Genomic DNA, 18,466 nt, shown 5'->3' with positions numbered 1-18,466 from the left:
TGGCTCGGGGGAAAAAGTTTTCCTGAGTCTGTCTGTGGAGCACTTGGGGAGCAGCAGCCTGCCGCTAAACCAGCTCCTCTGTTTGGTGATGACGGCGTGCAGAGGATGGCTGGCGTTGTCCAGTATGACCAGCAGTCTGTTGAGTGTTCTTTCCTCTGCCACCGTCACCAGAGAGTCGAGCTCCATGCCGACCACAGAGCAGGCCCGCCTGATCAGTCCCTTCCCCCTTAACATGCCATATTAACCTTCAATATTGCCATTAATGACAGTGTAATGCTTCCTTTTGCCATTTGGAGGATTTTTCCATAATTAGGCCCCCGTCCTACCTCACAGATCTGCTCCACCATCACACTCCTCTGATGCCAACCTCCTGTCCATACCTCTCAGAACCAAACACCGGACCTGGGGGCAACAGAGCATTTGCCATAGCCGCCCCCCCTCCCTTTGGAACTCACTCCCTAAAGCACATCAGAGACTGCACCAACCGGTCCACATTCAAATCACTCATCAAAACTCACCTTTTTAGAACTGCTTTTAATGTGTGATTAATATTGTGTGTTTTATATTTTTATGATGTCCTTGTTTTTTATGATCATTTCATCTGTGTAAAGTGTCTTTGAGTATCTAGAAAAGTGCTATTTTCATAAAATGTATTATGATTATTATTATTTATTTTATAACTATATTGAGCTCTTATGCCGCACATATAGAGCAGGCAGACAGTTGATGTGTGGAATAGAAGTTATCAAGTCAGGTGGAGACAGCAAACACATGACTGACTTGGTTCTGTTCTGTTCTGTTGTGCTGCAGGTTAACTGAGCCCGTGAATTGGGAGGAGAGAGGGTGACACCAGGATGGGAATGCTCCAGTAGCGAGGCTGTGCCAGAACTGAGGACAACATTTTCACCCCTCTGCTGCATTTAGAACCGCTACTCATATTTTCGTAGCAGCTTGACAGCAGTTTGCCAAGAAGACAAGACGTTGGAATATGCCCTGCGTTCCTGCTTGAGCAGAGCCTCTAGGGATGTATGATGACTAATTGAAACTTGCTGAATCAATGGACAAGAGGAAGTTCCCTGGCACAATGTTCAGGCAAGGGGACGCGTCATCCAAAAGACGCCCTTGTGGCGGAAGCGGGACGCCCCAGCCTCCGCCACCCTCCTCCTCTATGCAGCAGGGTCGTATCCGAGCCGTGGAGGTGGCGAGAGGAAGAACCGGGTACGGCTTTACGCTGTCAGGCCAAGGTCCGTGTGTCCTCAGCTGCATCCTGAAAGGGAGCCCCTCAGACTATGTAGGTTTGCGTTCAGGAGACCACATCCTCTCCGTGAATGACATCAACGTCTCCAAGGCGTCGCATGAAGATGTGGTCAAACTGATTGGACGCTGCACCGGTGTCTTGAAGCTGGTCATTGCTGAGGGGGAGCGCCACAGGCGGCACCACCACCACCACCACCAACGCACCTCTGGAAGTCGCCATCATAGCAGCCACACAATGGCAGCGTCGTACCTGGACTCATGCTCAAGTGATGATGAGTTGGATGGTTTCTATGACAACAGTGTTAACAACAACAATAACAGCAGGTCAGGCTGTGGAGCCCGTGGGGGGTGGTACAAACCCAAACTGGACTCTAAGCAGCTGGGCATCAACCGGGCAGAGAAGGTCGTGGCAGAGCTGCAGTCCGGAGGGATTTTTAACATGATCTTTGAGAACTCCAGCCAGTCCTCCAGCAGCTCAGACAAGGAGAGACCTGGGCCCAGCTCATCGTCAAAGCCACGCCCTCTGTCCGATCCAGAGTTCCCTCCTTATCGGAGCTCGTCCCGTTCCCAGAGCAACCCCAACCTGCTCTCTGAAGAGGAGATGGCCCAAGTTCTGAATGACGACTCGGTCTTCCTGGACGCAGACTTCCGTCATCTCCACCTTCAACACCACGAAGAACAAGACTTGGATGTAGGAGATGGGGCCGACTTTGGCCTAGAGCCCAGCGAGGGCATCCTTAACGTGGGCATGATTGTTGGCTATCTGGGCTCCATTGAGCTGGCCTCCATAGGGGCGAGCTTAGAGAGTGACAGCCTGCAAGCTATCAGATGCAGCATGAGGCGCCTCCGGGCCGAGCAAAAGATCCACTCACTGGTCCTTATGAAGGTGCGATTGAATGTTTTGTTAACCATCTGATGATAATAACTTGTTAACTATATGTTTTTGATTTAGTTAAAAACTCAAAAAGCAATTTGACACCTAACATGCTGGAAAACAGGAAACTGATTAACAGGATTACTTTATTTCAGCAGTATAAACACAGCATATCTACAAAGTATGTCATGTTGTTGTCCGTCATGTTGTCTCATTATTTTCCCTGGTATCATATTGTAACATGCGTTAACTATATCTTGCCAGGTCATGCACGACAGCGTGCGTCTGTGCAGTGACAGAGGTCAGGTCTTGGCCACCTACCCCGCAGAGAAACTAGCCTTCAGCGCCTGCTGTCCCGATGACCGTCGATTCTTCGGACTGGTCACAATGCAGGCCACCGACGACCACGACGACTGTCACTTTAGCAACGGACGAGATGAAGATGGCAGTTTGAGGACTTCCTGTCACGTGTTCATCGTGGACCCAGACCTCTGTCACCACCAGGTATGAATAGAGAGAGAGAGACAGTGAAGAGATACAATAAGGGGTTACAAATCACACTTAAAAGGAGATAACTCCATTTGATCACAACAGTACCAACAGAAAAATGTTGTTGACACAGATATATGCATAGGCTATTCCTATTTAAGTGTAACATTAAGGTGCTCTTTAAGATGAAAAAAAAGTTCACAGAAAAAAGTTGTTGTTAGGGCAATCATAGACAAAGCAAGAAAAAAAAGTAATAATTAAATTAAGTTTAAAAAAAATTTAAGCCTTTACTTAGTATTGGTTTAAAATGCTGACCGGTTTGGACCTCACAAGATCTTCATCAGGGCGGAAATAGTAGAAAAAGGGTGTTTTACTTTAGTAGCGGTGACAATACATTACCAGCAATGATATATTTTGTCTTAACACCCAGCTGGTAATGACATGACATTTATATAAATTAGGGCTGTCAAAATTAACGTGATAATAACGCGCTAACGCAACTAGGTTGTAGCGGGCTCAGAGTAAAGAAAACCTAAGAAATCCATTGGTACCAACCATGTCGTACTAAATAACCCTCCAAACTTACACTAAATTTTAGCTAGGAAAAACTGTCATGGCCATTTGCAAAGGGGTCCCTTGACCTCTGACCTCAAGATATGTGAATGAAAATGGGTTCTTTGGGTATCCACGAGTCTCCCCTTTACAGACATGCCCACTTTATGATAATCGCATGCAGTTTGGGGCAAGTCAAAGTCAAGTCAGCACACTGACACACTGACAGCTGTTGTTGCCTGTTGGGCTGCAGTTTGCCATGTTATGATTTGAAAATTTTTTTTATGCTGAATGCAGTACCTGTGAGGGTTTCTGGACAATATTTGTCATTGTTTTGTGTTGTTAATTGATTTCCAATAATAAATCTATACATACATTTGCATAAAGCAGCATATTTGCCCACTCCCATGTTGATAAGAGTATTAAATACTTGACAAATCTCCCTTTAAGGTACATTTGAGTACATTTGATTAATTTGCGGTTAATTGCGATTAACTATGGACAATCGTGCGATTAAGCATGATTAAATATTTGAATTGATTGACAGCCCTAATATACATAAATACAGTTTAAAATATCCAAATTATTATTTAAATGATGAAATATTGGATCAAAGAATAAGTAAATAAGAAAAACAGTTTTATACTGAAGCCTTATTGTAAATGCCTAATTGTTTTACAGAAGACCTAAAGTTAATTTAATCTAGTGTCAGTGATGCCTATCCGCCAGACAAATACTAACAGCTACATTGTATGTAATTAGAAACAGCTAGTAATAACTCAAACATTTTTTCTATGCAATTTCATCATTGAGAAAAAAATGACATATAATGCAAAAAATGTCCACCCATCGACCGACACCCTCACGGTAACTGTTGTCTCCTCAGGTCCATTTAGGTGTAGCAATGAGGTTTGGCTTTGAGTGCACACCCGACCCAGACACAGGAGGCTGCCTGGAGTTCCCGCCCAGCTCTCAGCCTCTCCTCCAGTTTGTCTCTGTCCTCTACCGGGACATGGGGGACAACATCGAGGGGGTCCGGGCCCGGGCCTTCCACGATCCAGACAACGACGCCCAGCAGAACCACAGCACCAGCAGCAACAGTGACAGCGGGATCGGCAACTTCTTACCAGAAGAGAAGAGCAACAGAGTGCTTTTGGTAGACCTCGGAGGTCCTCCTAACCACAACCACGTCTCTGGGCCGCGCCACTGGGACAGCCCGCCTTCATCCCAGCAGGCCTGGAGCCCCACCCTAGGAGCCGCGGCCGCTCACCCACCTCCTCCTCCTCCGCCAGCTCTGAGAAACGGCCACTACCGTCACGAGCCACACCTGGCTGACATCCCTCACCCTCTCCCCTTGGCTCACCCCGATGCCCCCACCAGGCACCCTCGAGGGGTCCACCCACACCACTACTCGACGGGGAAGCGGGGAGGAGCCGTGGGGGGAGGAGAAAAGAGAGGGGGCGGAGGAGCAGGAGCAGGAGCAGGGGTGGAGCCGCAGCGGTGGCTGCCAGTCCATGTGCTGAGAGACTGGCGTCAGCAGCACCACCACAGCCACCTCCAGGGCCTGAGCAGCGATCAGGAGTCCTACGCCGAATCCACCGACGGATGGTCGTCAGCTAACTGCAGCACCCTGCCCCCACCCATGAGTAAGATCCCGGCCGACCGCTACCGGGCCCCGCTGGCCCCCGGAGACCACCTGCCGCCACCTGGAGGGAGCCAACCTCCTCCTCCTCCTCCTCCTCCTCCTCCTCCTCCTCCACCACATCCCCAGTCCCACACCCACCGGCTGGCTGTTCAGAAAGATGAGTGGGCTAAGAAGCTATTTGGTGCTGGAGACAGGGAGAGAGCCGGAGCAGAGAGAGGGGAAAAAGAGAAGAAACGAGGGAATGCAAAGGAAGGAGAGAAAAAGGTATGGATTTGATAAAGATATTAACGTAGTCTAACTTGTATTGCTTTTTTTTATTCAAAATTTTCAGTTCAATACATGGTCAGCCTTTCTACAATACTGCATTCAGTAATGTGTTATGCTGTGCCAGTTGGTGGGCTGTGGGCTTTTGGAAGAGTTGTGTTAAAACTGACCATGAGATGAGAAGCCCGTGCAGCAGGTAGCATCCCCCATCACACGCCCCTGCTGTGGAAATTTCCTCTGACTAGAGTGTGTCCAAGACTACAGTTTATTGAGGCTATAAATCCATCTGTGTTCATCCCACTGCCCTCCATCGCAGTCTCACCCTCTCCTCTTAAAGGCCTAGCGTTTAACTCTTTCGGCCCTTGACTGGAGTTTCTCTCTCGCTCAGAGGTAAGGCCTTTCAGTGGTTCTAAAAGTTGCTATGAACCTTGTTCACCCCACCAAACATCCCTGTACTATATTGAATAATGCGAGCACCCTACTTGGCTCAGTCCCCAGAGGTACAAGTGGATTGATAAGTTATTTATCCCCACTGCTCCAGTATCAGATCATGTATTATGCACTAGCCAGACATCTGCCTCCACCTGAAAACCACCTGTTTCCCACCGTAATGAGACTCAACAGCAGAGCAGGCATCCGACTAGTTTTAATGAAGTATAGTGTTTGTATAGTGTTTGTTTGATTTAGTTCAGGCATTTATTTGCTTACATATTATGAAAATTAACCTTTTCCATCCCACCTCTCTTTTTCATAGACTCATTTTTGTCTTTTTTTAGGGGGGTACAGGGGGTCTTTAGGGGCAGATAGCAGGTCAGCAGTATACAGTATGTCCCATAGAAGTGGTGTACATCATCTGAAAGCTGGGAACCTGAAGATTAATTTGAGATGCAGCTCAGCACTGTGTGTCAAGTTGTTCTAGTCATAAATCATCAAAAAAAAAATATTAAATTGTGAAATTTTATAAGGGCTTAGAACATGATGATAGAAGTATATGATGGTCATCCCCATGCTCTATTATGTCTCATAACTTGTTGAAGTATTTTTGTGTTGATACCATTTATTACACAGATTTGGTGCTAAATTTAACCATTTTTTTACCACTCGAGAATTGATAAAAAATGATCAATAATCCCTCCAAAATACCACATTAACACACCAAGACCTTGAGGAACACTATAGAAAAAGTCATGCTGTGATTTGGTATCAAAAGATTTTGACATTTTTGAGATTTCTGCAAGAAACCCTCTTATTGTCAATCTACCTAGGGAAGCCATCCATCCTCTGAATGCTCTAGGTCTCTAGTTTGTGGTTGTAAAGTTTCATGAGGCTGTGATTATCCTAGAGGTCACCACAGGTCATCTTATACAGTGAGGTCAAATGCAATGAACAATTTATGAAATTCCGAGACTGTTTAGGGACCCCAGTATGCAGAAATATTCACATACACCATTTTAGAATAGGCAAAAAATAACACATTTGGACTGCATTCAAAATACTCTTTGTCCCATACTGCCATATGTGATTATCATAAAGTGGGCATGTCTGTAAAGGGGAGACTCGTGGGTACCCATAGAACCCATTTTCATTCACATATCTTGAGGTCAGAGGTCAAGAGACCCCTTTTGAAAAGGACCATGCCAGTTTTTGTCAAAATTTAACGTAACTTTGTAGTGTTATTTAGCGCTCTTCCTGACATGCTAGCATGACATGGTCAGTACCAATGGATTCCTTAGGCAGTAGATGAAAACTGTCCAACTATTCCAATCAAGATGAATCTACTGTTGAATAAATTGGCTGCATTACTTTGTGAGACGAAATTTCCTTTTGCATTGAGATACAGTACATTACTGAGCGGCTGTTTATTGTTTCCAGACAATAGAGAGGAAGAGATAGAGACAAAGAGTGAAAGATATATCCAGCCTGACTGGATTCCTTCTCTCTGCAGCCCGGCTGAATCTTAACAAGTATTTAGAGAATAGCTGCATTGTCTACATTTACATATCAGAACCAAGGAAAGACTTTCCTTGATAGTGAAGGAGGCCGGTGCCCCCCCCCGGTACAACTAGTGGTGGACGGGGTCCCAGGGACCCCCCAGGGGACAATCAGAGGAAGTGTTTACAAGGCCAGGGCCGGGGTAGAGGCTGACAGTGACAGGAAGGTGGATGTTAACCCGTCTGAACAATGTCCTCTGACTGGAGACACAGAACTATGGAGGCTGCGGCTGTCATGGTAGGCCATGATTACCGGCAGTTCAAATATAATGCTCATTCTGCTTTGCTGTATCGATGTAGTGGTTCTTCTGGTGACACACCATCATTTATAAATGGTAAATTGATAGTAAAATGATTTTACTGCTAAAAAAACAATGGAATGATAATTAATAATGTTTACTAATTATAAGTAATGCTATAATTTATGTTATTTTAACAGTTTATCATTGCACACATTATACCATTTTAAATACTAATAGTATTGGCTAATGATTACCAAATTATTTAGAAATTATTTGTAAACACCTATAAACATTAGATAGATATTTGTAACACTTTGTTAAATGGTTAATAAATACTTTGTAAAGCATCTATAAACATTATTTAGATGAATAGTTAATATTTTATCAATAGTTGATAATTGGTTTATGGTCCATCTATCTATGTAATGTTTATAGATGTTTTACAAACAATTTCTTAAAGATTTACAAATCATTTGTAATCACTAACAAATACTTGATATAGTATATAAAATGTTTTAATGTGTGCAACAATAAACTGATAATAAATACTTTACTAATATAATCACAATGTAATTTTTATCGTCTTATCAGCTATGATATATAATTTATAAACTAATTGTGTCATATAACACAAACTAATGATAAAATAAATAATAAAATTATAGCATTACTAATAATCAGTAAACATTATTAATTATCATTTCATTGTTTGTTAACAGTAAAACTACTGTTAATTAAGTTTTATTGATTATCAATTAACCATTTATGAATGAGGGTTATTATAAAGTGTTGCTGTTCTTCTGTCTTTCATAAGCAATACTTTATTATGCGTATATACGTATCAGAACTGACTTGTTATACTTATACAGTATATAGTTAATACAGTCTGTTGCCACATGGTGGCACTGTTTCACTATCTAAACCTCCATAAGCCTCCTGCACTCGCATGAGTGTCCATGGGAAACTAATTAAGATTTTCATTAAACCAGCTATACATCCATTATGGAAGTCCCTTGGTACCTGAAATTCATCTGTCCGCACATATTTCTCATCTACTTCCATGACAGATAACTGACATTTGAGCAACTCATTGTGGAATTAAAGTCTTAGAATATAGTAAATACAGACACACACAGGGAGTTGAATCCCGACTCTTGAAAAGGGACAAGTGATTATTTTTTATGTATTGTAGAATCAAAGAAATAACCATTTAATTATGTTGGCTGTGCCTGTAAGGCTTTGGTACATTTCAGCCCGTTATACTGGTGCAGTTATTGTTTTTACAAGGAATAAGTGTTGGTGTGTGTTGACAGCTGTGTTGTTGTAAACAGGAAGGATGCCTCTTTTCTGTGACATCGACGCATCAGTTTGTGTGTGTGTGTGTGTGTGTGTGAGAGAGAGAGAGAGAGAGGGAGACCGGGGGACAAGATCATCCTCACAGATAAGAGCTGCGGGTTTTCCACTAAAATGTAGTCTCTCAGATGTTTCTCTGTCGAAGCTCTTGTGCAGCCACACCCAAAACAACCACTGAGTCAGATCGGCACTTTATCGTTTCCTTTTTAATCCAGATCTCAGCTTCTTTTATAAAAAAAACCCCCAAACTTTTGTTTACTTTCTGCTTCGTTGCCATTACAAATAAGACTTGTAATTTATACTGACTAGCAGGTTAAACAGAGGTCATAGGAGCATATTTGTGCCCACATATGTAATCGAGTGTTCAAATCTCTGACACACACACACACACACACACACATAGATGCAGGATTGCCTCAGTATCCAGGCAACGCCACTGGTCATCTCCTGATGAAACGCTGACAAGACCTGCTCCTAATCAGCCAGTCCGATTCAACATGTGTCACAGTTTGGCCTCTGGAGCCTGTCAGCATGGATTAATTACTCATTAGTCAGCCGGTGATCCGCTGATATACGCTCTCTCCTACGGTATAAGGAGATTCGCTAAATGCCATTTGTGAGAGGGGAGAAAGAAGCAGGATATTTCCAGAAGGAGGACAGTTGTTAAAAGGCTAATTGTAGACTTGGGACGGCAACGCAAGACTTCTCCTCTTTGGTTTACAGCACTACTCAGTGTGGTTACATCATTGTCAGATGGCTTTGGACAATAAATCTTGATGACCCAGGGACTAATTTTCTCATGTGCTCAATTTAGGCAGCGGTTTATGGCATCATGTAACAGCTGGTCAACTTTATTCCAGTTAGTGGGTTTCCACTGCAGTAGTCCTTTACGAAATCTCTGTCCCATCTTGAATATTCTTTGTATATATTATTATTATTATTAAATGACACTACCTCGTCAGACACAGCTCTGTTGTCATCATGTCCATCCCGTTTGTGTGTCAGTGTGTGTGTGTGTGTGTGTCTCTGTGCTGGAGTTGTCTAAAGTACTATCTGGTACTGCAGGCCAGAATCGCAGGACTGTACATGCCGGCGCATAACATGAGGAATTTAACATTTAAGTGGAAAAAAGAAACCCATCTTGAATAGACACGTGTGTGTACAGTAAGAGAGGGAAGCTTCAGGCAAAGCTGCACTAATCTCTTCATGTAAGCTTCCATGTAAAACTGTCTACATGTCACGTTGTGTCTTCATTTAATTGACACTCAGACATTCAATATTCTATAACACCTGTCCCATCAAACACACACAAGTGCAAATACTATGCAAAATTATAAAATGATTTATCACCTGGAAAGTTTTGATATAAAACCTGTATGGATAAATTGACATTACATCCCATTAATACACAGAAGAGCTATTAACAAAGATTTTGGCTACTGACTGTCATAGAGATATTTCAGAGTCCATCCACATTGTAAACACTAAAGCCTCCATGCACTTATAATAAAACATTTAATTGAATATGGGTATGTTAGATTAGATGAGTGGTCTGTTACTAAACTATTTATTGTTTGCATATATACTGTGTATTTTTTTTTTTAAAGTTTTCATAACCCTTGAGACCTGCGGGATCGTGGACGATCCCAACCGTTTTTTACTGTCTTTCAGAGGCTGTAGCAGGTGCAGTTTTAAGCTAGAGTGAAGGTACATATATCATATTAAACTATAAACCTAAAGAATCCATTGGTAACAACCATGTTATGCTAGCTTGTCGGGAAGGAGGCTAAATAACGCTCCAAATTTAGACTACATTTTGGCGAGGAAAAACTGGCATGATCATTTTCAAAGGGATCGCTTGACCTCTGACTTCAAGATATGTGAATAGAAATGGGTTCTATGGGTACCCACAAGTCTCCCCTTTACAGACATGCTTCCTTTATTATAATCACAGGCAGTTTTGGCCAAATACATTCAGTTTTTTGAATGCAGTATGAATGTATTATTTTCACCCGTTCTAAAAATAGTGTATTTGAATATTTCTGCGTACTGGGGTCCCTAAACAGTATTGGAATTACATAAATTGGGTATCACTGTAAGGCTGAGACTGTTGTGGATCCAACGAGCCCTATTGTATTCATGTGTGATGATGTTAGTCCCCATAGTAGCCATTTCATTGTAGTGAGACCATTTTTTTAAAAATTTGACCTCCCTGTATAATACAAAAACCACAAACTAGAGACCTAGAGCATTCAGAGGATGGATGGCTTTCCTAGGTAGATTCACAATAAGGGGGTTTCTGAGCAGTTTAAACAACAGAGGTGCTCGCCATCCAATCGCTGAAAAATGCAATTCTTGCAGAAATCTCAAAATGTCAAAAGTTTTTGATACCAAATCATATCATGGCTTTTTTCTATGGTGTTCCTCAAGGTCTTGGTGTCTTAATGTGGTATTTCAGAGGGATTTTTGATAATTTTTACCTATGCTGGTAAAAATACTGCAACAACTTATGAGACATAATAAAGCACGGGAATGACACTTAGAACAACCTGACACACAGTGCTGAGCTGCATCTCAAATTAATCTTAAGGTACCCAGCTTTCAGATGATGTACATCCCTTCTATGTGACATCTACTGCTGACCTGCTATCTCCCCCTAAAGACCCCCTGCACCTCCCTAAAAAAGAAAAAAATTGGTCTATTGTGGGTCTCCGAAGGTTATGGGATGTTTGAGGTTGATGCCAATATCGATATTTGATAATATATTGCTTGCTATTCCTTTTCTGTTTTCGACACAAACACATAACATAAACATGTTTTGTTAAAGGTTCCTCATTTATTATTAAGAACTGTGACCAGGATATCTACTGAAATGGACATTTTACAGTCTGACAATAAACCATAGTACTGATGGTCTGGTGGACAAACTGTGCAATGGAGACACTTTCAGTGACCTCAAACCAGTGGGTAACTCCGGGGTGTGAGGAGTGAAGCCAGTGCAGAAGTACCTTAAACTTGCATTCTTTCTTATGGCCAGAAGTCCTCTGGTTGCAAACAGAAGTCTGACTGTATAGAAGTCTACGAGAAAGTGATTGTACTTCTCACTTGATTTATTACCTCCGTAAACATTGTAAAAATTAGTTTATGGTCTCAATCTCTAGTTTCAAGTCTTCTTCAATACAGCATGATGTTCATTTAGTAAATTATGGTCCCATTTAAAGTCAAATAGACCATAAAGCAGAGTATGCTTTAGGGCGTGGCTACCTTGTGATTGACAGGTCGCTACCACGGCGTTGTCCGGTCTGGGTGTTGTCAGTGTTTTCGTCGTAGAACTTTAAGCCTTTCACACTTCTGGTTGCAAATTACCAAGATGGCAACGGCCAAAATGCCAAACTTGAGGCTTCAAAACGGCAGTCCACAATCAAATGGGTGACGTCACTGTGACTAAATCCACTTCTTATATACAGTCATTTCAGAAATTTCTTGTTACTTATCGGGAAACGTATACGCCGGTACAGATATATCTGCCATAAGCTAATATTGGCCAATATATGGGACGCTCACTAATTCATATAATCATTTCTATATTGTCATGACATTGTTTGTCAGCTAAGAGTGACAGTGAAGAGTGACAGAAAGTATAAGGAGAGAGAGGGTGAGGGAAGGCATGTGATATCTCAGACAACCATTATCTCCATTGGGAATTCACCAGGGCATTGTTTGCTGTTTATTCAGACTCACTTCTACACATTCACACCAGGGAGCTCCCATTACAACTTCTCCACCTATATGTAGTCTATTAGGCTACATATAGCATATTAACTGAACCTGTGTATATTTTCTCTCCTCAGGGTGGTCGCTTCCGTGGTTTGACCATGGGCTTCCCTCCTCTCCCCCAGCGCTCCTCAGCCAGACGCTCCTTTGGACGTTCCAAACGTCACAGCCTGGCCCGCTCTCTGGATGACCTGGAGGTAGGAGCATATGCATGCATGCATACTAGCACACACACACACACACACACACACACACACACACACACATATACACACACATACTGTATATACTACTTACACCTGCCAACAAAGTTATGAGTGCTATTGCGGTGCTCAGTCTGGCCATTGAGTTGTTGTCCCATTTGAGCCACACGTTCACCATCCATCTCTAATAATAGCAGCTCATGCACATCATACATCCTCACATGACACGTCAAGCCCTCTTCTCACATCACCATGGCAACATACACACAGTCATGGACAGAGCCAGTGTATAGAAAGAGTCAATAGACATTTACAGGCTGGTATTTATGGATTTGGACTAAGACTGCAGTGCAGCTGTGATAGCAGGGGATTTCGTAACATTAACAGAGGTTACTATTTGAGAGATACATTCAGGTGTAGAAGCATATATATATTGTTCTGCTGACTGGGGGCAGTATGGCTACACTGTTGCAAGAATTATGCTTGTGCTCTCATTTTAGCTGCAAGAAATGACCTGGCATCCAGTCATTTGAGAGCCATGAGTTTTGCAATAACAATATGCCTATTTAGTACAACATTTCATGAAGAGAAAGTCTGCAGCGGCTGCTGTAGTACTCAGGCAGGAGCGATACAATAGACTGTTATCAGGGCTACCACTGTAAATGCCCTTGAGACAAGGCCTTGCACAAGGTTATATTCATCTTAATTGTGTTAAGGGTTAATTTGTACAGAATTGCGGCGGCTATTTTTGTCATCTTTTTATCTTAAAGTGAGTAATAAAAACAGTTACCTAAACTGGCTACAGGATAATACTGTACATTCAATTAATGTGGAACATGCTGAGTGTTATTCTCTTCATGGCCTGCCTGTATGTGTGGAAAAGGTTGGCGAGACCAAAGCAGAGTCCTGCTGTCTGTGAGCACAATTCATAACTGTAGTTTTGGTAGATAGAGATCAGAAGAAAGCTAAATGTTTCCGCCGTTTAGTGGCTACTGAGGCACCCTGGGAGCAGATAAGCACATCCCACACTGTCGCTTCAACAGTGAATTTAGTTTTTTAATATACATTTTTGGCATTTTTCCTTTATTGGACAGCACAGTAGAGATAATACAGTCTACTAGAACATGTTAACATGCTTTAATGTTCCAAAAACACATTCTTTTTTGCATTCTGTCTGTCTGAATATACGTGTTTTCTCCCTCTGTCTGAAACGCTCTGTTTTAGCGCCTGTCTCTTTAAGCCCCCCTCCAGAAAAAGACCACTATGCTCTGATTGGCTTGCGAGAAAAATATGGTGCACCTTTGTAAAGGTAGTTCTCAAGCTGTGAGCGGTATATTCTAATGAGCCTGCATGTGACATAGGAGGCGGAGCCAAATCTGATTGGCTTGTTGAATCACATGTTTTCTGATCCAGGCAGCGCACAAAAAACTAACTAGGTTGTCTTATTTCACATTTTGTGGTTTGGTAGACACTCCAGATACCCAAATGTATGTGCACAAGCACTGAAAAAGTGAGTTCTTCATGATATGCCCTCTTTAAACTAATAGGCAGGGGTGAAAGTAACAACTGCTAGGTCAACATACAGTTAGTTACATCCGCCAAGGAGGATATGTTTCGGTTTAGTTTGACTGTTTGTTTGTAGGCTACACTCATTAAGGTCTTTTCAGACAACAAGCAACACTCCGCCTGTGTACTCGCTTGGATCCGCAGGGTCTGGCGCTCCTCATGCAGACAAGCGAACGCCAGGCGCTACGCATGGCAACCATGGAAATGGCATCTGTGCACTGCTGTAGGCTATGTATCCCTGCCGGTACAGCTATGTGGTGTATCAAATATCCACAGCTCGATTTGACGACACGTGTGGCAAAGCTGTTTCACTTTCAATAACATTGCGAGATAGGGCATTTGTGCTGCATCCATGTGGTGTCGGAATAATTGGAAATACAAGTTCCTGACTGGTAAAATTCACGTGAATGCCCCCTTAAGTCAGAGCAACAACTCACAACCTGAAAAGTTTTGTCAACATTTACAAATTATTCTGCAGCACTTTCACCATTTAAATAACTGATTTGCTATACAGGCATTGAATCGTGTTTTGACGGGATGCATGAAGCTGGGAGGAGAACAATATCAAGTGATGAAGATTGGGGTAGCCTAGTAGTACCGGCAAGAACTTCAATCTACTTTCACCCCTGCTAATAGGCCCATTTTAATTACAGTTAAAGCTGCTGTATATAGTTTCTATGAGAAAAACCTTCTAACTGAATCAGATTTCTCAAAGGGAAAATCAATTTGCAGATCACTTGGTGCCTCAAATTAGCTTTCCCGCCCACAAATTCCCATTGTTGTTTGGCTTCCCCTCAAACTATGATTACTTTCTGTTCATAAAGTTATTTAAAAGGGGTTACACTTTGTACACAGCTGTGCTAATATCCATCCAAGTTGTACCGTCACTCCAAATGTTAACTAGGCACTTAACTCGTATCACGTATCTTTCATACAGTTATAATCATTTTCTTTCAATTCTTTCAATTACTGTACAGAAATGATTCATCATCAGGTGGTGACATCGGAAGCGCTGGTGCATTGTGTGTGTTTCACACAGGGGTAGATCTTTCTCTGTGCCAGACCATCCCATGGCAGCGATTCTCTCTTCTTTTCTCCTCATCACCATCCACCAACCCTCCACCCCCCCTCTATTCTACCTTTTTCTTCCGGTCGTTAGGCCTTTTTCTCTTGCTGCTTATGCGGTAATGTCCACAAACAGAGAGGGCTTTGTGTTGAGAGAGGGGGGGAGGAGAGAGAGATCGGTGTGTGTGAGTGTGTGAGTGAGTTCGTGCGGTGATGGTGGTGGGGGGTAATGGGGTTCGAAGTGTTAGCCTGCACTTCTAATGAGCTCTGATGAGCAACGAGCTGACATTCCCCTCGTTAGTGAGGCCTCGACACAAAAGTATATAGACGTGCACACACACAAACACACACACAGGACAGACACACATACACACACACACACAGGACAGACACACATACACTTATACATGAAGAGCCACGCATGCACATACACAAACAAATTGCAAGCCTAAGTCGATCCCACACAAACAAATCAATGCACATGAGCATGATTGCACTATGATTGCACACACACACACACACACACACACACACACACACACACACACACACAGTTCTCAGCCATCTTGTTAGCCGAGCCATTGAAGCTTCTCCAGCAGCTTTCAGACATCATGCTGTAGTTGAAGTGTGTGTGTGTGTGTGTGTCTGTGTGTTTGTGTGTGTGTGTGTGTGTGTGTGCGCGCGCAGTACTCTATGTATATGTGTGTATGTCTGCCAGAGCTTGAGGCTTGCAGCAGCTTGTCTTGTGATGGGTCTGATTGTAGAGCTTAACCATTTCACACACACACAAACAAACAGACAATGTCTTATGACAGCAGCGAGGGGAAGGAAGTCAGGCTGTGTGTGTGTCTGGACTTCAGTTGTCTGATGAACTTCTCTGCCATATCATTTTCCAGTGGCACACATGCAGGCGATGGGACACTGTTTAAAAAAAACACATGCGGAACTTTCTATGAAAGGGCTAATGTTCAAAACCACAGAAAACTATTTTAGATGCTGCCGTCCACAAGATTAAAAAAAACAAAAAAAACAGCGTCACATGCAGCTAACTTAACCATTTCAGAGGACGCTGACACAAACATTTCTCAAGTGATCCTCGAGGGTTGAAATTAGGGATGCAATGATCCAACTTTTTCAGTCCCAATACTGATAGCGATACCTTAGCTTTGGGTATCAGCCGATACCAGTGTTTAGTTAAAAAGCTGTATGCCTCACTGTGTGTAAGTTACTGGGATCATTCTTTTATGTGTAAGGCAACATCAGGCTTGACTTAAACATTGCTTTCCTAACTTTGTAAAACTAATTGTAACAAATAAATACGTAAATATACATTTAGTGAATTGTTATTTATTATTAAAATAATAAATCATACACCAGAATCTTGGTAAAAACATCTTCAGAATTAACAGGAATTACAGTTCAAGTGTAAACCTTTTAAATGCAGCAAAACGTTGGTCAAAACTTAAACAGGAAGTTCCAGTATATAATGTATATAGTATATAAACATAGAATATAATTGAATGGATCGGCCCCATTGTCACCGATATCCGATCCAGTTATTTGAGTCAGTATCGGCCCGCTTTCTGATCTGGTATCGGTGCATCCCTAGTTGAAATGTGAACAGCAGGGTGTCGGTCCCACCTGTGCAAGCTGTTTACTAAATAAGACTGACAAATGAAAACAGGCACAGATAATCATGCAGCACAAATATGGGTGTCAAACAATGCACACAACAGGCTGATTACTGCTGTTTCCTCCACAAGCTGCAACATAATGATTGGTGGAGGAAGAGGAAATTTCCCTTCCAGTGGAGCACAAGTGATGGCGGGAGAGACAATTCCAACGAAGACTTTTTACAGTGCAGGCAGTCTTCTCTCTCTGTTGTGTCTGGGCATCCAATTAGCTGCTTTCTAACAAAGTAAAATGGGTTGACTGTAGCTACTGTCTACACGTAATAAGTGGTCTGAGCAGCACACACTGCCGGGTTGGGTGAAAAATCTGTGCTGAAGTTCAGGTCAATGCCAACACCTGATTATATATATACAATAAGACTTAAAGTAACACTGAAGAAAAGCCTATTAGCACTTTATTTTCTGGCTTGCACATCCAAGTTTTTTAACCATGTTTGTTTAAAGTTTAATCCTCAAGATGTTAATTGTATCAAACCCATAGACTGTATATAAGAAGTGGACATAGTCACCGTGACGTCACCCATTGGTTTGTGGACTTTGAAGCCTCTAGTTCGGCATTTTGGCTGTCGCCATTTTGGTATTTGGCCGTCGCCACGTTGTTTTTTTGCAACGTGGCGACGAGAGGGTGGAGCTAAGCACAACTGAATGCTGAATAAGACTTTTTCAGGCGACTAAAAAGGTTATAATGTACTGTTATGAACTGAAAACGCACTGTGAAAGGGTTAAAGTTACAAAACGAAAAACACGGACAACACCCAGATTGGACAACGCCGTGGTAGCGACCTGTCAATCACAAGGTAGCCACGCCCTAAATCATACCCTGCTTTATGGTCTATTTGACTCTAAATGGGACCATAATTTACTAAATGAACATCATGCTGTATTGAAGAAGATTTGAAACTAGTGACTGAGACCATAAACTCATGTTTACAACTTTTTCTGAGCTAATAAATCAGGTGAGAAGTAGGCTCATTTTCTCATAGACTTCTATACAATCAGACTTCTTTTAGCAACCAGAGGAGTCGCCCCCTGCTGGCTATTAGAAAGAATGCAAGTTTAAGGCACTTCTGCAGTGGCTTCACTTTTCAGACCTGGAGGCAGCCCACTGATCAAACCCCATTTTTGGTATTTATTTCCAGGATTTTATCAACACGTTGGATTTGTGAGACATGATGCGCAAGACAAAACTTAGTATTGCGAAAGACATTCCATCAGATAGGTTAATTATTTCCGTATTGGATAACATTGTTGTAAATAGATGCAGTGTGTGTGTGTGTGCTTGTTTTTGCATATCTTGCATGACTTTTCCAAAAACTTTTTGATTTGGAGCCGTAATGTTGGCTTCTTCCCCGCTGAGATGAATGCACTCTGTTTGGTGGGAACTCTGGACGGATCACACGCTTAAGTGCGCTTCACCCTAAGACATGCACCTGACTGTGCGCTGAGGTAAAATCACTTGCAATGTTTTGACTTGACTTCAGTTTTTAAGATGCATGCACC

The 18,466-nt window shown here is 42.4% G+C and overlaps 1 protein-coding gene across 6 annotated transcripts in view; it reads left to right on the top strand.

Annotated features, from left to right (window-relative positions):
* The window catches only part of rgs12b (regulator of G protein signaling 12b), a 65,950-nt gene that overhangs the window by 3,165 nt on the left and 44,319 nt on the right, over positions 1–18,466 (top strand). For all 6 annotated transcript variants that reach the window (XM_074628819.1, XM_074628816.1, XM_074628817.1 and 3 more), the window contains exons 2-5: positions 811–2,143; positions 2,396–2,635; positions 4,059–5,081; positions 12,519–12,638. In XM_074628819.1, the coding sequence (XP_074484920.1) occupies positions 1,058–2,143; positions 2,396–2,635; positions 4,059–5,081; positions 12,519–12,638 (2,469 nt within the window). In that variant the 5' untranslated portion in view covers positions 811–1,057. The remainder of the gene's footprint in view (positions 1–810; positions 2,144–2,395; positions 2,636–4,058; positions 5,082–12,518; positions 12,639–18,466) is intronic.

This window comes from Sebastes fasciatus, chromosome 3 (assembly GCF_043250625.1).
Source record: "Sebastes fasciatus isolate fSebFas1 chromosome 3, fSebFas1.pri, whole genome shotgun sequence".
Classification (NCBI taxonomy): domain Eukaryota; kingdom Metazoa; phylum Chordata; class Actinopteri; order Perciformes; family Sebastidae; genus Sebastes; species Sebastes fasciatus.
The sequence above is the reverse complement of the archived record's forward strand: the minus strand, read 5'-3'. Positions and strand labels throughout refer to the sequence as shown.